At 41.9% G+C, this 21,443-nt stretch overlaps 1 protein-coding gene across 3 annotated transcripts in view; it reads left to right on the forward strand.

Annotated features, from left to right (window-relative positions):
* The window catches only part of PTPRG (protein tyrosine phosphatase receptor type G), a 685,327-nt gene that overhangs the window by 614,033 nt on the left and 49,851 nt on the right, over nucleotides 1–21,443 (forward strand). For 2 of the 3 annotated variants that reach the window (XM_033132046.1, XM_033132047.1), the window contains exons 14-15: nucleotides 2,918–3,004; nucleotides 15,410–15,501. In XM_033132046.1, coding sequence (XP_032987937.1) covers nucleotides 2,918–3,004; nucleotides 15,410–15,501 — 179 coding nt within the window. The remainder of the gene's footprint in view (nucleotides 1–2,917; nucleotides 3,005–15,409; nucleotides 15,502–21,443) is intronic. The other variant, XM_033132048.1, reaches the window with a different exon arrangement.

Raw genomic sequence — 21,443 nt, forward strand, 5'->3', positions numbered from 1 at the left:
CAGCATTGTTCTCATCTGTGTGGCATTGGTGGGCCGGACGGAGCTCGCCAGGACGGCCCCTGTTTGAAGGGCACCCTCTCGACAGTCTGCCTGTCTCTGCCCTCCCCGAAGTCCTCTGCCTGGCCTGTGCCAGCAGTTGAGTTCCCCTGAATTGCAGTGGTGGGTGGTGACAAACAGAGAGACTGTGTGTTCTGGGAAGGACTCTGACTCCCACCAGGGTGGGGTGGGAGGGAGATGGAGCCAGGAAAGGCTTCGTGGAGGAGAGAATGTTCAGCTGTGATTTTTACAGAGCAGAGAAAAGTGACTAATGCTCCGGGCAGAGGGACCTGTTGTCAGAGCTGACCAAGAGGCACTCAATTGTGGCGTGTTCAGTATTGCCAGAGAGAAAGCGCCCTCAACCTGCCCTTCCTCTCTGCAGAAGAAAGTCCTTTTTTATGGATGGGATCAGACTCTTTTCCAGGGGATTCTGCATGTGCAAAGGCACTGGGTCAGTCTCACCTGCTCTTGTGCGGCTCCTTCGAGGGAGCGAATAAGAATCGAAAGGTAGGTTTATATACAACTTTTCTCAAGTCTAGAAAAATCCGAGCTTTCAAAAGCCACCTTTTGGTGGCTTTGTATGATCACTGTTGTCTTTTCTACAAACAAACCATTCATGGGACCACAGATATTCTGGGCGTGATTTTTTTCTTTTAATAGTGGTGAGTGCCGTGTCTTTCTGGAACCTGCATCTGTGGCTGAATTTCAATATATATTTTTTTTTAATCATTAGGAGTAATTTTTACAGTTCAGCTCTTCAAATCCTGACAACGTGTCAGTCCAGCAGGGAGAGCTGAGGCTCATTTCCTGGTGCCAAAATACGGCTTGTGTCAGAGGGTTGCGGGTCAGAATGACCTTGGTGTTAAACTTTCTTGCTCTGAGACACTAAAAAACGTGGAGGTGGGGAGCATTTTCATTTTCCCAACTGTTCCTGGAGGGGGACACCTTTGTTTTCTTTCTCCATATAGCCGTGTGCGGGGATCTGGGTCATGTGCCAGCCGATGCTGCGGATCCCAGGCAACTTTTTGCTCAGTAACTTTCCCAAATGGCTACTCTGGGGCCTTTCAGAATTCAAGAGAACTGTCAGTTGTTATAGTAACCGCCCCCCTGCTGTCGAGTTGGCCCTGAGATACCAGTCCAAGCTCTTGGAACAGGCTAACACGTAGTCATTAGACAAAAGCAGGGAGAGATTCACTACTGAAGGTTGCCGTGTAAACATACTCTGTGGCACTTAAAGACGAACTGATTCTGGGAAGGAAGGAGTGGATGGATACATTTTAACATCAAGCTCACTTTTCAGGACAGGGAAACTATGTTCGGTCGATTCTACATCACCAACACCTTTCTCTGGATTTCTTAAAATTGACTGTCCTCTCTCCCAGGATTAATTATATCTGTTCTGTTGGTTTGCTCAGATAGCCCCCTCGGTTATTTGAGATATTAGTTATTGGTTTTATGGCATTTGCTTCTCAGGAAAATGTTGTCAGTTTACGAATGGTAGTTCTAAGCGCCTGTGATTGTGTGTGAGGAAAAACTGCGGAGATAGCCGGCTCTGCTCCAAAATTCCCGCAAGAGTGAATCTGGCAGAATTCAGAGTAGGGCTAAGGGTTGAGAAGAAGTCTAAATATTTTAGGAAGCTGCAAATTTCAAGTTTCTATGAAAATTTGCTAAAACACTGCAACACACTCGTGATTTCTTCAGATTAATGTTTGTAGCCGCACTGAATATGTTCCCAGCGTTTTGAGGACAGTTGTTGTAGTTCCAGAATGTACTCAATAGAGGGAGACAAGAAGTTCTGAATGACAGCATACTCACTCCTGCCCACCCACCCACCCCCTTTTAAATCATATTCCCAAGTTTTGGTTTTTCCTTAGTTTGGTTCCTGTGCCAAGCGCTCTTACCCAATAGGGAACCTAATAATAATCGAAATAAATGAAAGTTTGCATTAAGGGAGAAGAAAAACTTAACGCTTGAAAATTAGAGGATGTTCCTTGCTAGAAGTAAAAAGCCACGAAGTCGATCTGAAGGTAACAAATGTTCTTTGGAAGAACACCTGAATTCAGAGTTCTGCAGGGGATTCGACAGAGCTCCCCAAAGAGAACCTCCATGCAGTTGGGTTCTGTGAACCGAGTTTGTAAACAATAGCAGTCATGTCAGTGTGAAATCCCAGAGCCCTGGTGGTTAAGGGAGTAAATCAAATTAAATAAACACTTTCCAGTGTTCTTGTATGACAAAAGTACATCTTTCAAATGTTAGAGCCAAGTCTCAGCTGCTACGGTTAGTTAAGTTTTATGGGGAAGCTAAATACCCCCTCAGTGTATAGTAATAACTTGACAACTGTCTTCTCTGAGGTTGCCTCTCACGGCTTCCACAATCTGTACTGTGAATCAGGAAAGTGTTTGTCCAGCAATGAGAGAAATGCATGGGGAAAATACAGCAAATTCAGAGAGATTTGTGCTGGAAGGGAGGTTGAAAGTGTATCACCTAGAAGCCTGCTGACCTCTGTTCGTTCCAACAGTATTTTATTTTAAGCCATCCTGTTTGCCAGGACAACGTGTCAAAGGTGGAAAGATAGGTGTATGGATGAGAAAAGTCATTGGGTTTGTGATAATCTAACCTTCTGTGAATACTAGGGTGGTACAGGTTTCTATGTAAAGACAGCTTTTTAAGAACAAAGTTGCCATTTCATATTTCTTGCCTCAGCATTTAAAAAAAAAAATTAATAAAAGCAGTCACCTTTGTGTGTAAGCTGTCTTTTGAAAATGTCCCAAAGGAGTCCCAATGATGGGGATGGGAGGGAGGGCATTTGTGTGGAACTCTTGGTGGCCAATTGAAAGTACTGTCTTCTACACCTGTTCTCTTTTGTTTTTTGTCCATTTAGAGGGTGTAACAAAATAAAGTCGAAGGGCTTTCCCAGACGTTTCCATGAAGTGCCTTCTTCTGGGGAGAGAGGAGAGAAGGGGAGCAGGTGAGGGGCGGTCAAGCTTAAGGGGGGTGTCTCTTTGGCTGGGACTGGCTTGCCGGATTTTTGTTTTGTTGCCATGGGGATTAAAGTCCTCCAGACAGCACATGCTGAAACTCACCTGTTTCTACCCCACCCGTCTCCCAAAATTGAGACTTGCAAATACCAATGCAGCTTGTGGGTATAGCTGGTACCAATTAAAGTATGTCCTGTGTGTGCTTGCTTTGCTTCATTTTGCGGTTTTGGGGGTGTTTTTTTTCTAGGATGGTACACACTGGGGTGTTCTATGTTTGTGGGTCTGTATGTCTGTTGCATCCATTTTCTTTCCTAAATTTCAGATGTTCGCATGTTTGAGAGTTTATTAAAAACACGTTATGCATGAATTTAGCTGTACGAGTGAAAAAATATTATTTAGAAACCTAAATTTATAGAAAAGTTTGCAAAGAAGAGTAGGAAGGGAAGAAAGAAGTGAGCAAAGGAGGATATGTCATGTGTTTTTCATAAGGATGAAATTTAAAAAAAAAATAAAAGCACATGCATTCTAGATAGCCTGAATACTGGGAAAAATTGTCCTGGAAAGATTTATAATAAACATTTAGAAGTTATGATTATGCAATCTTAATCACCACACATGAGCCTCTTGGTAATATTTCTGTAAGGCTTATCTAGGCAAACTCCACTTAAAATTAATGCGGTAATTAATATTTTAATATTAAATTGCCAATTAGGATAATTCACTAGTCAATATTGTGAGTAGTCCCTTATTACTTTCAATGAACCAATTTTGTAGAATTTATATTAGGGTTTTTACAAGGAATGATTTGTTTCCATTGGTTGGAGGTAAATCAGATTATTGAGATGAAATTTTCAATATCCATTCACTATAATCAGGTATACCTATGAGATCTGAGAAGGTATAGTACAAGAATTATGAAAGATTAATGAGAAACTCTATGATCTATCTTCTTTTGAGCTGTACAGTGCAATTTTGGTCTTGTAGGGAAAGGCAATAACGGCTGATACTGGTAATACAATTATTCTTTCTCTGATCTCTTTTTACTTATTGAAGTTTTCAATGTCTAATCCATTTTCAAAGCTCCAAGGGTAAACCTGAAATAGAAACCCCCCCTGTATAGATTCAAAGATCTAATCTTGAGAGAGAGAGAACAAACCTTGGACAACATGTCAATGCCTAGTCCATTGTAAATATAATGGGGTTTTGACTGTAACTCTTTAAAAAGCCAGTATCACCTCATGGACAGCACAAAGGTAAATGCACACCCAATTTCTAAGTCCTCTCCTGAAATGAGACCTTAGCCATGAACTGTATTAACTCTAATTCATATTGGCCCCCATTGTGGGAGTGGCCTTGTTACAGATGTACGGGCTGTGATCAAACAATATGGTGAATGTTTACATTTAAAAAATGTATTACAGTAAAAGACACTTTGCCATTAATCCCCCTGAATATTCCCCCTTACTTCAAACACACTTATCCCATCGTTCTTGCCAGACTTTCTGAAGCAGTTCGGGAAGTCCTCTTTGGTGAGTGTCTTTAGTTGCGCTGTCATAGCTGGCAGGATGTCCTGAATTATTTTACTTTGGGGAAGAGCTTCCGAGTCAAACAGTGCCAGATCTGGTGAATAAGGTGGATGACGACACACTGTAATGTTTTTATCTGACAGAAATGCCGTACCAGAAGCAATGCATGACACAGAGCGTTGTCATGATGGAGGATGATTTTATGGCACACTTTAAAACACACCTTCTCTCAACCATAGCTCACACGGCACTGACTGCACCGAACAAGTTGAAACTTGTCACACACTGTTACTAAGGGTCACGCTCCACTTCCCATATTGAAGATCCCTGCCTTTTCGTAGGATGGCACTCGGCAGCAGCAGTCACCGTATTTTGTGATCACACAAAAAGCTCCTTGTCACACATCGCTTCTGGTACAGCAGTTTCTGTCAAAAACATTGTGTGTCTTCATGCACCTTACTTACCAGATCTGGCACCGTGCGACTTCTGGCTCTTGCCCAAAGTCAAAATGACCATAAAAAGTAAACGTTTTAAATCAATTCAGGACATCAAGGCAGCCAAGACGGTGCAACTAAAGATACTCACGAAAGAGGACTTCCAGAACTGCTTCAGAAAATTGGAAGAACGATGGGATAAGGTGTGTTCGAAGTGAGGGGGAGTATTTTGAGAGGGATTAATGGCAATGTGTCTTTCACTGTAATCATTTTTTTTTAATTTAAACATTCACCATATTTTTTTATCACACCTCATATTTTAAATCCTAAGAGGCTGTATTTTGTTACACAGTACTCAATACCCTCTGGTATCTTCCCTACTTCTAAGTGTCAGAAGCTTGGGGGAAGCACAGGTTTCATGTAGGTCTAGAAGTTGAGAACCATCTTGGAAACTACAAGCATTTATAGAATCCACCTAATTGTGAATCACATATTTTACTTTTCAAATAATATAGTAGCTAAGAAAGACAGACTTTAGCTCAGGAAGAGGTGGGTTCTAGCTGCATTTCTCCCTCTTCCTGGCTCTGTGACCTTGAGCAACTTACCAAAGCCTTCTGAGTTTCAGTTTCCTCATTATTAGGTTGGTGCAAAAGTAATTGCAATTTTTGCAGTTATTAACCTTTTAAACCGCAATTACTATTATACCAACCTAATAAAAAAAAATGGGTCTAATGATAGTTCCTTTTCATGGGGTTGTTGTGAAGATAAAATGAGGTAACTTGTGTAAAATGCTTTGTGTGTGAAAGATACTACCTCATTGAGAAGGTGAGGAAACTGAGGCTCTGAGAAGTTCCTTGGCTGGGCCACCCTGCTTAGGTGGCTGAGTTGGGACTGCCAGCCTGGTGGTCTGCGACTGGAGCAATGCCCCTTGTCCTCACTACTCCATGGTGACCACAGGGGCCAGACCTAGATCCAGCCCTCCAGGCTCTCAAAGTCCCTGTTCTTCCTCACGCTGGCTACCCTGCCCTACTCTGTTCCTTCAGAGCCTACAGTTCCTGATTCCTTCTGAGGGTTTTATGCACTGAAAACCGGCAGCCCATTCCCCGCTTACTCCATCCCAGTAGCCATTGCGGCAGCCTCCGTCCTCACTTCCATCCTCCACTGCTCTGCAAAAAGCCTTCCGGAGGACAGGCGGCCCCTCCCGCCTCCACCAGGCTGCTTGGGGAGGCTGGGGTGCGTGAGGGGAAATCAGCCTCTGTCTCCCACCTTTGCCTCTTTCTGTCTACTTTCCTTTTCTCTCCTCTCGTGGCCTGCTTCTCCATCCAAAATGTGGCAGGGAATCACGAGAAAAGCCCCGAAAGCTGCCTAAATAGCACCCCTCCAAACATTTAAAACGGCTGTTGCAAAGCCTGTGCGCGTTCCTTTACCGCACGTATCTCATTTGCCGCTTTGTCTAACCTCACTTCTCAGAAACAGCCTTCTCCCACCACGGGAAGGAGGGTGTGTGCAGAATCGCTAAAAGCAGGACGATGGCTGCAAAAAGTTGTAGTTGATAATCCCCCCTGAGAGGACAAGAAAAAACAGTTAAAATCAAACCCACATATTTAATTTTGCAAAAAACTTGTTGATTTAAGTTTTGAATAGGTAATACTTGACACGGCTCAAAAATTGAAAAGTTTCAAATTATATATTTCCCTCGCTCTCCATTCCATCACCCACCCACCCTGCTCCCTACCTCTTGGCAAATAGGTCACCACCACTACTAGTTTGCTCTGTGTTCTTCCAGACATTGTTATGTGTGTACATGTGTAAATACGAGTCTGTGTCCCCTTATCGCCCTTTACACAGTACAATGCTGGATACACTATCATAAACCTTGCTTTTTTCACTTAACGTGATTTTTCTCTATGCATACGTACTGTCCTCATTCTCTCTTACAGCAGCATGGTATTCCTCTGTATAGATGTGTTGTGATTTACTTAACCAGCCCCCTGTGGCTTTCATTTTGGTTGTTCCCAGTCTTTCGTTATTATAAACAATACAGTGGTGAATACCTTTATGTGTCATTTTCAAGTAGATAAGTCTGTCTGTAGGATAAATTCAAGAAATGGGTGGTATCACAAGCTCCACGCATTTTAATTTTGATTGATGGTGCCACATTGCCCTCCCCAGTGGGACACCAAGGTGGGGTTCCGTCAGCTATGCAGGAGCCCAGCTTTATTTCCCTATAGCTTCCCCAGCACACTGTGTTGTCAAATTTCGGTGTTTTTGCTAACCTCAGGTGAATTAAAACGGTGTCGTAGTGTAGTTTTAATGTGTTTGCTCTTATAAGTAAAGTAGAGCATCTCTCATGTGTTTATGTCATTTGTATTTTGCTGTAAACTGTTCATATCTTTTGTTCGTTCTTCCCTTTGCATTGTTGGTCTTTTTGTAATCGACAGGGACATCCCTCGTCAACAACATAGATTCCAAAAATTTTTTGCGATTCTGTGATTTGCCTTTTATGTATGTTTATGCTGCTGCTTTTATAGAAGCAAACTTACCCATAAATTTCTTTTCTGGTTTCTGGATTTTGAATCATCATTAGAAAGTCTTTCTCTATTCTGAGGTTACTCTTTCTTTTAGGCAATTTTATGGTTTCAAATTTTATTATTAATGTCTTAAATCATTTGGAATTTCACCTGGTTGATACAGTGATTAACTCTCCCCCCACCCATGTCCCAAGTATTTAAAAAGTACTACAATCTGGGGCTATTTAGTGAAGAGGCACTTAATACCTCACTAGAGCCTTAAAATAACATTCAAGGCAAAAGTCAGACTTATTTCAGTCCGTCTGTTAATGAAATAAGTAGGTGCCTGTCGTGCGGGGGACCCTGCTCGCTGTGCAAGGCAGCCTGCAGGGTCTCTGGTCCCGCTCCCCACATAAGAACGCAGGATATGGCTAGGCCAAAAAGGAACACCCACGGAGCCATAGATAAGGGAGTCATACCACTATAGTCTCACTGGAGGCTGGATCCACACGACCTGCAACCTGCTGTCCGCTTCTCTGCCTGCCAACTAACCAACTGACCAACCAGCACAGCCGTGGCAGTTATATCAGTGGCTAATTGGCTAACTGTTTACAGCTGACGGCCAGCTAGCCACAGCTGATGGCCATCTACTACCCAAGTCAGCATCTTTCCACGTGAGGCCGAGAGCCTGGAAACTGCTCTCTGGGACTCTGTCTCCATATTGCCAAAAGGTTTTTACCAGACCATTTTACAGTAAGGTACTCAATCATATGTGCTATAAATAAAATGTGAGTTTCCGTTTCCTATCTCCTGCTCAAAACGAGTGGGACCATTGTGTCCCCATTGATCTCCCCAATCAGCAGGGGATTGTGTCAGTGCCCTCAAACAGAGGCAAGATGAGCTGGAGAGGCCCTCAAGCCTCGGTCCAGAAATTCAGAACATTCCAGGTCAGCATCTTCACTAAGTGTGACACAGCCACCTCAAAGCCCTGACTTCAAGCCGCCTTTCCTGGGTAACAGCTGGGAGCATTGGGAGGTGCTGCTCAGAGCTCGCTTCTTAAAGCCAGCTGTCACCTAAAAATTACCCTGTTCAGGTTCTTGGTCTTGTTAAAATGTGGTTCATGAAATGACCTTTGATCTCCTAGCTCCTAGAAATTATTGCGAGCATTTCAGTTCTTCGTAGGTGCCTGCAAGGATTTCTTGGCAAACTTAATGCTTAGCAAGAACGTATGTTGCCTTGAGACAACTTTTGTGTATATAATTTGTTAATTTTCTCCCACTTTCCTAAGATGTGAATTGCAGGCAGTTTATATCCTCCAGTAAAATTTTCACTGCAGACATCAGATTTTTGTCAGTTCCAGCTGTAACAAGAGTTGAATAGGACATCGCTCCTACTCATGTGAGATCCAAAATATTTTGAAATGTTTTCTCCTGGTTTAATATCTGTATCCTCTCTCACGCTGCATACATCTCCAATGTAATTTTGTTTGCTCTTTCTTCCCTTCTTCCCTTCATCTCCGCACATCTGACAAGCCCAATTATCCCAGGTATGACAACCATATGTCCCAGAATTTCCAGAATCGCCCTCCAAATAGCCATTTGATTATCCCCAAAAGTACATTCACATCTGTCAGATCACATGTCTTTTTTATGTTTGAGGCAATATGTAAATGAGAGGCTCGAATCTGGATTTTTCTTTCTAGATGAACCCTTCCTGAAAAGATGCTGTGAGTACAATCTGAGATTTACAAATAGAATCATTTAACCGACAGCAAAGGAAACTTGACAGCCAGTGGTTGCACATAAAAAACTCAACTCAGAACTTAAACAGTGGGCTCTTTTCCAAGGGGGACCCCTCAGTTATTTCACGCAGACACTCCTCTTTGAGGAAAAGCTCGACAACACCCACAGCCTTTTCCTCCTATTGTTGTCTCTGCCACTTCAATTTCTCAAAACATTTTGCCCTAATAAATCAATCTCCACATTCTTTTTAACACCGCTCTCAATCATCTTCCTTGAAGGCATGTGAATGTTTCCAACTTCTATTTATAAGTGGCTCTTATTCATACATGGTTTACTACAACAGCTCCATTTACAAAAGTAAATATTAATGTGATTTCTATACTTGACAGCAGGAGAATAAGTGGGATTTATTAGCAGGCGTGCCACTGTAAATTTCAATGAGGGCAGTATATAAATCAGTTAAGATTGCTTAATTAATATTCAACAGCAGCTTAGCCAACTGCCCCGTTCTAGTCTGCAATTAGCAATTGGAGCTGCACACTGCTGACAAACTCCTTGTCACCCTGATGTGATTATAAAACCATTGAGCTTAATTTGAAGACAGTGACTTGGTTTCTAATCCCTATATATCAACATTTGATTGTTTTGTAATCACGGGTTTTCACAGGAATCTAGACATTGTGCTGTGGTCCTGCCCCCACCCTTGCCCCAGCAGTCATAGACACTGAAGGCGGTGTTGTTGCTGTAAGCCGAGGACCCTGGGTGAGGACAGTGTGACAGCTCAAGCTTGTCAAAAGGATGTACATTCTGACCCCGATGTCTGTTGACCTGAGACATCTCCTCTCCTGTAATTGGGACTGGATACTGCCTTTTTGAGGGGCTTTTTTGATACACAGCAATGCTGAGTGGAATTCTGGACATTCCCAGTATTCAGTCTTTCGAGGCTCAAGAATAGTACTTTGCTTTTGAAAAGTATCGGTCACCTAAATTATTCCCAGATTCTTGTCAGAGGGGAGGAAGAGGTAGAAGAAAGAAAGTTGTTAGGACATGTCGGAAGTGATCTAAGCAGGTACCTGGAAAAACTAGAGCAGCGTGAGGAAAACCCTTCTACAGAAGTTTGGTCATTCTGGGGGTTCTGCCTTAGGAGTGTGTCCGATTCCTGGAAGGAAAAGAGGAGTGGAGATGGAGAATCGAGAGATTCCTGCTTAGCTTTGTCATTTGCTGCATTTTGTTTGACTATTAAGCCTCCGTAACTTGAGGAGGCTTAATAGTAACGTATTTACTAATAATTAGAAAGCACTGTCAGAGCAGCTGCAGAGATGTGTGTGTGTGTGTGTTTCATTAGTCAAGAGGCCCAGTTACACACGCCAGGCCTGTCATGTGCTGGCAGTGTGTGTGTTTCAGTGGGGAGCTCAGGGAATTGACGTTGGTGGCTTTACTGATGCTGGTCAATATTTACTGCATCCCCGACTAGAAGGTGTAGTCTGTCTGGCATGTGCTATGCTTTCTCAAGTATAGACTTTTTGATTTTTCAGAAAGTCTCTCTCTTCAAAATATCTCCCTTATCTGAAAGAAAGAAAAGTTATTTTCGGAAATTTCAGTCCAAGACCAAATCTTCGTGATTGTAAGTATGAAGTGTCCGTGGGCTTTTCAGAAGCCAGACTGATCCACCCACGTCCATTCCTACCACAAGCCCTCTGGCACCATCCGGGCCTGGGCCATGGGTCATGAGATGCAGACTTGAGACCACAGAGCTGCTACCACACCCACATTAATTTGATCAGCTATTGGACAGGATATCATACCTGACTCTCTTGACTTCCAATCAAATCTTTCTTAGAAATCTTAAACTACTGAGCCCATGGTGGTTTTATAAAAAGGGATGGATGAATGCGGAGTAACGTAGAAAGTTTTAAGTTTTTGCTTAGGGCTTCCCATGAGATGCACGTAGATTTATTAGATGGGTGCAAAAGTAATTGTGGTTTAAAAGGTTAAAAACAATTGCAAAAACCGCAATTACTTTTGCACCAACCTAATATGTTGGCCATCTTTGGTCAAGCACCAGGAGTATTTGGCTTGACCAAAGATGGCCAACACATTATTAGATTAGGGGCTGGGTTGTATGGAAAAAACAACGCATATGTTTATTAAACAGTCAGCTTTCATTTAGAACAGCGAGATGCTTCCTTACTGCTTACTCTGTGACAGGCATGTATATGAGAGTTGCTACCAAGTCAGGGACTAACAGATTCACATCTGCCATTTCATTCTGGCCCATATACCCACTGAGTCTGAATTGAGGAAAAATTCTCATGCCAACTGGTCTGTGTCTTTGTCGGTTCCGTCTGGGAGTGTTCAGTGAACGTTTAATGTAGGTCTCTCTTGGTACTTTTCTGCGTGGGGTAGGTTTTTGCCGTCTAACTCACGGGTTTTCAAATGTGTTCAAGTGACAGGACCGTTGGAATTAAGGACATCAGAACATCATGAACTACTTAATAGTGAAGTAAACATTGACGAATTCAATTCCCTCATAGAAACAAAAATTTATTTCGCTGGCAGACACATAGAGCAGTCCACAAAGGTAGTTTAAAGGGTAGCTTTAGGAGGAAAATCTTTCATTTGAGAAATCTAAATTTTTTCTGTGATCTGAGAAAAAGCTTTTATTCAGTGTGGGTGGCAGAACCCTGCTCCATTTGAGAGAATTCCATCCTATCTCCGATAATCAAGGTTGTAACAGAAATGGAACAGAAAACTGTTCAAAGTCCGTGCAGTACAGTTTTTTCTTCCCCTTTTGGAGATGATGATGGTAACATCCTTGAATTCGCAATTACCACTGATTCCTATCTCATGTGGGCCCTACAAATGCTGGAGTCTTAATTTTATGGTCACTTGATGGAACCTGCCATTCAAGATTTTTTTTTTCTTCTTTAGTGGCTTTCCTAGTGAAAAGTACGGTAGACTCTCAGGGACCATTTCTCTTGCATCACAGCGCTCCTTAATCAGGGACAGTCCACACCACAATCCTCAGGGGAGATTTTGTAGAATACACAGGCCTGTGACAACCCTCACCCACCCAACCCCTCCCCAGGACCTGGTCAAATAGAATCACCAGGAATGGGGCTCATGCAGCATGAGTATTTTAAACGTTCTCCAATCCAAAGAGATATACACTGCTGGTTAATAACCACTGCTTGACTGAAATTTACTGGGGGGTGTGTGTCTGTGTGTGTGTGTGTGTGTGTGAGAGAGAGAGAGAGAGAGAAAGAGAGAGAGAGAGAGAGAGAGAACATAAGCACCAGGAGGCAGGGACCTTGTCTGTCTTATTTATCAGTCTGGTCCTAGCCCCTCGTCATCAGCGATCAAGGAACAGTGACTGAGGAAAAGCATGACAGAAAACATCCCAAAATGTTAATGATCACTATGAAGAGGATTTGGGGTAATTTTAGTGGATTTTTTTTTCTTACTGTTAATTTGTACTTCTTAATTTTTCTGCAGAGACCGTGTATTATGTAGGTAATTCTTTCTAAATTACTGGAATGCTTAAGCCAGCCTTACGGAATGGTTTTAAGGCTTCTGGACAATTGTAGAGCATGTGTTGAATGTGTTACCTGCACACTCCCTGCTGTGCAGTGGGTGCTGAACACATGTGTGCTGAGTCCACTGAAACCTTTCTTCTTAGGGAAGACATTTCCCCCAAAGGTCTTCTGCAGCCAGTTGCCCTCCCCGGCCCTTGTGTGTGTGAAGGGCAGCTAGATGCAGCTGTGGGGAGCCTCTGCCAGCTGTGGGGCCTGCCCTCCGGCCCCAGGGCAGTGCTCTTCTCTGGCAATCAGAGCTATTTTGCTCCAGGGAAAATCCATTGTAAAGAGCAGCACATGGGGCACTGGAGTGTGATTTGCTTTGATCCACACTGCTTTTTCCCAAGAGAATGTGGAGTCTTTCCCTCCACATGTAACTGAGAGACTGAGTGAGCTGTGTGCTTGTCTTCCAGAAAAGGGATCTGCAGTATAGTTTATCCTTTCCAAATCGCTTGACAGTAACAGTACCTTGGCCAGTGACTATTCTTTTTTACTAATTGCTTTATGTTTTAGAAATGTGATAGGCACAGTAATTTTTGTCTCGAAACAGATTTATTTCTTTGGTTTTTTTCCATGGGTTTTGTTTTGTTTTCCTGTTAAAGTCTGACCTTGTAAGGAGTGCTCACGTTTGTTTCAATGTTGTAGAGTTCTTCTTTGAGCTACTAAATACTTGAATGGTCCAATATCTCAACAAAAGCAGGTTTTTCTTAGCTATGACACTGGGCAATTAAAGTTCTAGCTCATCTGTGAAGTCTGTAACCTATATTTTAACTTAAAGTTTGCATTCTGGAAATCCGGGCAAGTTGGTGGGCGGCAGGAGGAAGGGACGAATGGAGGAATTCAAGAGTAGAAAACTTGATGACCAGTTTAGAAACAGAAGCTATTACCTCGAACATCAAAGTCATGTTTTCTTCATGTGGATTTCCATCATTTGACATTCAGGAGAAAGTTTGGTTACCCCCAGAACCCTAGGGCATTTTGTGCATTTCATATCCTTATAGCTTACGTCAGACTGGTGTGCTTTCCAAATTTAGTAAAAGGCAGCTAAACTACAAGTGATGACAACTGGTTTCATTATTTATATTACAAATGCAAAGCAATTCCTAGAAAAAAAAATCATTGTTCAGTGCTCGGCAAGGACAGTCCCGCGCGACATGTGCCAAGAGTGGCAGTGATTTATGTTCAGATCCCCTAATGGTATAGAGCCGCAATCCAGATCTTCTAGAGCAGTGCCCACATGTACAATTGGTTAGAGCTTCTTTCCATCTGAAAATAGGCGCTGCTTAAAGAAAAATGCCTCACACTGTGACATGCGACCATTTCTAATTGTGTGCGGTTATAATAGCTCCATATAAAGCTAAGGTAGAATAATCTGTAGGACTTGGAGGTCTCCCCACTCCCGCTGAGATCCCCTTTGCTTTAGAGAGTTGTTTTATCCAGCCCTCCCACCCCACCCCCACCCCCGGCCCCTTTCTTCGGCTTCACAGAAACCTAGTCTGCCCAACAGAATCATCCCAGGACACTTTTGATTAGATGAGCAAAGACAACACTGAAGAAAAGTTGACTTACTCCAGCGGTTGGAGTACAGAAAAGGCAAAGCTGGGCTGTTGTATCAATGGGGCTTGGTGGGAGACGCCAGAGAAGGATGGAGCCCAGTCACAGAGCACCAGAAGGATGCCGCCTGCTTGGCTAAAAGACCCAGCAGTAGGGCCAGCTATTGTGAAGCCCCTCTGCCAGATGAACAGGGACCCGGCTCTGGTCACAATAGCCATTCACGCTGAGCAGCCTCATTAAATATTCAGCCTGTGCTTCCGGCAGCTCATTAGGGCCGCAATGAGCAGTGACGTGCGTGCTGGAAAGCCCAGGGCCAGCCAGCATCAGTAGGCAGAGGCTGAGTGAGCTGCCGATGGCTTTTCTGTTCACTGCCTATCCTATGATGACCAGTGTCTGCTCCCTGCTTTGCCTGAAGTCCAGGTAAAAACAGAACCAAACCAAACCAAGCAGATGACACTTGAGGGACTCGGGTCCTTATCTCTGATTTTGTCCGGCAAGGGCCTCTGATTTTGAGTGCTTGCCCCCTTGAAGCCCTCTGACCCCCTTAAAAAGCTGTGTGCGGCTTTGAGGGCCTTTGCAAAGCACTAACACTGTGGTGCTATTGTGTCCTTGGGCCGTTTGATGACTCCATTTGGGAGGGTTCGAGGTGTGGTTTTGAACTTGGTGCTGAGGGTTTAGAATAGTAAACTCTTCCTTTGTAACGTCAAATTTAGAAACATTGAAGGGGGTAAATCCTAGCAGGTTTGTGCAGCAAGTTTACTCTGTCCGTGCCAAATTTTCATGTATTTGAGTGGTTCATTACTGAGCCTTTCTCATTTGACTATCACGATAGGTGTGGTATAATAACAAATAAAATAAAAACGGATATTCTTCAGCTATGTGGGGTTCTTGGTATAGGCTGAATGTTGTCCTTGTATCTTGTTACTTTGTTACTCAGTGCTGTGTGATATTTAAAGCTGGGGAAATCTGTGAAGGAAGAATTGAAAAATGATGAACTCAAACAAAGTGTGTTTCTGTGGTCTCACTGTTTGCATGTTTTCTCTTTCCTCCACAGAAAATGTTTTCAGACAGCTCATTTCTATGTGGAAGATAGCAGTTCACCTCGGGTGGTCCCCAATGAAAGTATTCCTATTATTCCTATTCCGGGTAAGTTAAGACGCTACTCTTATTTCTCCAGTGGACTAATTGTTTTTCTCTTTTGTTCTCAGTTGTATGTGAAAGCCATGACAAAATATTTGTATAGCCTTTTAAAGCTTGCTCAGTTTAAGAGATCCTTAACTAAGGGTAATTTAATTACATCTTTGCTCCTTTACATATCTGCAAAGTAATGAAATCCTCTTTAAAGAGGAACAAGTAACTGACTTAATACATGCAAGGGAGGGAAGACAGTAAAAGAAAAAGGGAGGAGAAAACATGCTTACATATTTGCAGTCTACTTGGACTAAATTTCATTTTGATAGGCAATTTGTGCTTGCTTTTTTAAAAAATATCACAATTTGCAACACATCTTTTTAAAGTGAGTTTTCTCCTATGATCCCTTACTCTGAAAGTAATTTATGTTAGAGTTGGAAGTTCTGGTTCCTGTGATGTCTGTGTGGATGTCTAGGGATATGTTCTTGGTTCAGTGTATATTCCATTTGTCGTTTAATAAGAAGATAGAACAGTCGGTTAACGGAAGGAGTAAGGATTGGTGGGATGCACTGCAGTAAACCCCAGCAAATGCCATAGCCACGTGGAAGTTCAGCAGCGGCTTAGTTGTGACAGATAGGCTGTGGGGTTTGAAGATGGCCCCCACCATGTTTATTTGGTGTCCCTTCCTTTTTGCCCAATCTGAACTTCTTCCTCTGCGTTTCATTATGTGCTTGTAAGTACCTGTCTTTAAATATCTTATATCTCCACCCTCTCGACATGAATTACTTTTACTGTGAGGCCACCTCCTAATCACCCGAGCTCCCCCATCCCACTGGTCAGCCTCATTCTCCAGAACAGTTTTCACTGTCTTATATACCATGTATTATACTCGTTTGTTTGTGGTGTCCACCCACTAGAACGAGAGCTTCATAAAGGAAAAGGGGTGTCTCCTTAGTGCTAGAATAAGAGCAGGCATTCTTTAACTCAGTGAAAGATGGGAGGGTGGGGGGATGGGGTGGAGAGAGGGAGAGGGAGAAAGAGGGAAAGAGAGAGAAAGACAGAGAGAGAGAGAGAGACAGAGAGAATGGATATGAATGAATGTCAGAAAACCTTCCTGAAAGTTCCTAAAAGGCCATGGCTGTGAAGCTGTGAAGCTCAGCAGTACAGTCATTCTCTGAGGACGGGAGGGAATGCTTCTATTGTTTGCAAATCACTAGGTGCATTTTCATTGGGGTCTTCCTTGGCCCTTTATGTGTCTGTACCTGTTAAGTCATTAGGCGTTGCCAGAATTGGCCTTGTTTTCCCCATCTGGTTAGCTTCTCTCACGAATGCTTGTCACACAGAAACAAAAGGGTTACAGAAAAGTCTTCGATTTAGTTCTCATTGGATTATTTTGTGACCACTAAATGATTCCCATACTGACAGAACAGGTCTTGTGTTACTGTGTCCTTTCTACTAACCGTTTCTCTTAGTTCGTGGCAGAGGAAACTGCATTCTTGCCTTTGAGAGGAGAAGAAGCAGGAAAGGAATCATCAGTCTTCCATCCTCATAGAATAAGCAGTTTTGTCAAATGTACTGGATTTGTGCAGTAGCACATGTGTAATCATTTTCCTCTTGCATCACCTAGAATCTCTGTTGACCTCTGGGAAATGCCTGGGAGCCTGTCTCTCTGAACTAATTCATCTGACAAACAAAGGAGATTGGGTAGCTGGGCAGTTGAAATCCATTTTAAAAGGTTAAATGGTGAGCTACTTCTTGGGCTGGTTTCAGTTTTTATTTTATTTTCCTACCGGATTAGGGATCAGAAAACCTAGGATCTCGCCCTGTATTTACCATGAAACCTTTGGTCAATGACTTGGCCTCTCTAAGTCTTATTTTCAGGATCTGTAAAGAGGCAGGATGTCTACCCGACTTGCACGTGAGGCAGCCTTAGAAATCACGTGAGATGATGTGTGCGAAAGCGCTTTGGAAACCATAACGTAAGCTAGCAGTGTCAGCTGTTGAAGCTTGCCTTCCCAAATCATGGTACTGTTCATACTGTTCATCCTGCAGCCCTGGAAACAAGCATGGCAGGGTCCTCAGGTTAAGACTGTCCCTAACCCCGAACCACATCTACTGGATGTGCCTGGCTGGGTGGGCCACTCTCTTTGACCTGGGCTCTAGGACTCTCCATTCACCAGAACTCTCAGAAAATGCCAGCGATTGTACCTGCCTTGCCACACCTGTGAATAGGAAGCTTAGACCAGAAATGCTTTTCAGTGTTAAATAAAATACTCAACAACCCAAAGGCCTTTCTTTTAATGTGACTTTGTCCTAATTCTTGCTCACTGGTACATGCAATGAAAATGTCTTCAAGTTCTCCACTGACTGAGAAATCCATGGATGGTACGCAGTTGTACCTCACTTGGCATAGTAGATGCATCCTTGGCAAGTAGTTTAGCCTTATCTAACTATGAAGAGATGCCTAGATAAACTTATTTCACCCTTAACTGGGAAGGAGATACCCTGCATGACCTTTCTTTAAAGAATTTTCAACGTGATCACATTTCTTATTTTTCTTAAAACTCCACCATCCTGTTTAATAGTTACATTTATAAAATACTGTCATTTATGAAGTACTTTAACAATCTATTATTCTCTTTATTATTATGGTCTCTTCTAGTTATTACAGTACAAGCTGTGCCTTGCGTAAGAAAATTCATTATAAGAAAAACACAAGTTTTAATAGATTTGTTATTTTCACTCTGTTAAAACTTAACACAAAATTTTTTTTAATGGAGATCTCCTTGGGATCATTTCAAATGATTTACCTTAGGAATTACCTAATTGTTCTTATTTCTAAAACGAACAGGATATTTATCCAGCTCATATGGAATACTTATTCTGCCCATTGGATTTTAGTTATATCTTATCGTTGTTCAAAACCTAATAATAAGACTACTGGGTCCCAGATTAATCAACTTATTTTATCACTTGAGCTCATTTTCTATAATTGATTAAAAAAAAAGATATCTCCAGACAACTACTAGTAAACTGAAGCATTATACTGGTTAAAAATGTGTGCAACAGGGTGAGGTAGAAAATTCAGGTACCAAACTGTTGTAAACCAGAGCTCCTGGATCAGCATTGTAAAATGTGTAATGTATTCCGTTCCTAGAACTTCCTTTACAATGAAATTTTTTAAGAAAACATCATCATCACCATCTATTGAGCATTTACCAACGACAATTTTATAGAGACTGGTGCGATTGACCTTCCCATTTTACAGATGAAGAAACTGAGGCTCAGAACCATTAGATAACTTGCCTGAGGTTGCATAGATAAGTGGTGAAGCGAGCATTGGAATTTTGTGTGTGACTTCAAAGCGCAGATGCTTAGAAATGGGTCTGCCACCTCTTGGCATGCTGCTCTGACAGTTCTCGTATCTCGTCTTCAGGCTCTTCATTTGGGTATTGCTTCATTAAATCAAGGCAATTTGAATTCAAATTCAAAATGTGAATATTCTCTTCAGTTTTTTTCTGAGTTGCTCTTTATCATTACTGTCTTCTTTCACTAGCACTGACCATTTGCTTCTGCATTAAATTCTCCTTCATCTTCCTAGAGAGTGTTTCATCAGTCTTCTGTTGAAGTTTCCTCCATATCAAAAAAATCTCTTACCTTTGTTTTCCAGTCATTTTTTTTTCTCTTCCTGCCTAAGGAAAAGACTCAGTCTACCAGTACTCCTATTCCCTACGCAAAAATAAGCCTGTGTGGTTTAACTGTCTTAAGGAGCAATTCACAAAGTCGTTGAATAAATTTAGACACTAAATCAGCAACTTTTGGATGATTCTGCTGTGGTTAAAATTCATAAATAAATAGCTCAGGTCTTTAAATCCCAAAGCATAAGTAGAATCAGTAAGTTATGCTGACTTTAGAAAAGGAATACAAAACAGGCAAATCGTTAAGAAAAGCTTTCCTAACCTTTTGATAGTCAGCCTTTGGAGACAGTAGTTTATAGGTATTTTTGAGGAATCTTTTTTGAGTTAATCAATTTTACCAAATTTAGGAATTTAGACTCTTCGGTGTGTTCTTCTGATTCACTATAGGAACACAGTCTTGTAAGAATGAAGACTTTTTTCTCTGGTATCACCCACACTTATGTAAAATGTGGAAATGCTCAAGACGGAATATGGTGGCTGAGGTTAATTAGCCACATTAGAAAACTCATAATGCAAGAGTATTTATCCAACATGAAAGAAATGCTTTGGAGGTTAGGGTCCAATCTCTGTAGAAGTGACATCACAAAAAGTTTGAACTACAGTGCCAGCTCCCTGTACGATATTTGGGGAAAGTGTTCTGCCCCCCTTGCCAGCCCCCCAGATAAGTTAAACTGTGATTTCTGTAGGAGAATGAATGGGGCTTTGGCGCTTTCATTTTTCATTAACGGTTTTTCACAATCAAATGTTCCATGGTTACTGGTTTCTCATTTTTAGTGTGTGAGGATAGAACATAACTGAATGTAATAACCTAGCTGGCAGTCCCCTCATAAGTGGTCACAAATTTCTGTCCTTCGACATCCATATTATTCTGAACATCTACAAGTACTCTTAAAATCTAGTGTTTGCAACCTGGGGATATTCTTGTGAAACAACAAACTTGAATGATATTTTCACTGCAGTTATTAACGAAGCCTTATATACTACATATGTCAACTACAAATTATATTCACCGTATTATGTTATTCTTTTAGACTCATTATATATAGCTTTTTAAAATCAGAACTTAGCTGATGAAGTTAACCTGTTTATAGAGAATGTTGAAAGGGCTTTTCCAAGTGTACATATTGTTAAACACAGATGTTCTTATAAATGTTTTTCTCTGGAAATTAGAAAATATAACTTTCTAATAAGAGCATTACAAAACAAAATGTTGCTGCTAACCAGTAGCTTAGAAGTCCATGCCTTCCCAGCAGTTAAAATACATTTTAATAATTGGAAGGTCACTGGCTCCAGCAGGGTGCCAGCATATAAAAGGGTTTTAAACATGCAGTTTAAAACCCTTGGGATTAAACCAACCTTGTTGGCATATTTTATTTATACAGAGATTATCTCCAAAGGAGATTCTTTGGTCTTTTGACTCTAATGAAGCCCTTTCTTTATTGACTTCATTGTGTCATAAATGAAAAGATATTTCTTTTTATGGCAGGAAATAAAATGTTCCCATCTCCACAACACCCCTTGCATCCTAAGAGTCTGGACAAAAATCTATTTGTTGTGTCCTAACTCAGGAGCTAACACGTCGATAATGTTCTTTTAGTGCCTATTTGCTTTATCTTCCTAAGTTGCCACAGAGGTATTACCAAGCATGGAGAGAGGCCTGAGCTTGGCCTTGGAGGCTGAGAAGGCAGACAAGAAGGAGACTGAGTTCCTAAAGTCGAGGTCTGTCCACGAGAGGAGTGGTTATCAGTATCTGATAACCGCAGCCCAGTCATGCGCTATGGTTGTGGGGGAAGGTCTGAGCAGGATTGACTTCTGCCAAGTAGTGTACTGTGACTTTATGTGTTCTCCTTGATCACGGACAGATTTGGTTGGAATTTAGAATGTGGTTGAGGTAATTGCTATGGGTTGAATGAAATTTAGAGATTGGTCATAGAGTGAGTGAGTTAAGGCCCTCTGGATTCGTAATGGTAATTATATGTGTACCCACACACTGCCACAGTAAGCAAGCAGGGGTATTTTTTAAACAGACCTTAAGCCAGTCAACGCAGGCCACTGGTAGGAAGCATCCTGGTAGGAAGGTAAATAGAATACTTTTTATCCGGCATCATCAAGGTGACCAGAATGCCAGTGTGAGTTTTCCAGGTAACTGCGTAACTGACGCTTACCCTTAAAGCCAAAGTGATTCATTTCAGCCCTTTCTGTTGGAAAGGTTCTTTAAAATGTATTACATGGTTCTCTGCCCTCTCTAACCATACATAT

The sequence above is a fragment of the Rhinolophus ferrumequinum genome, chromosome 17 (assembly GCF_004115265.2).
Source record: "Rhinolophus ferrumequinum isolate MPI-CBG mRhiFer1 chromosome 17, mRhiFer1_v1.p, whole genome shotgun sequence".
Classification (NCBI taxonomy): Eukaryota; Metazoa; Chordata; class Mammalia; order Chiroptera; family Rhinolophidae; genus Rhinolophus; species Rhinolophus ferrumequinum.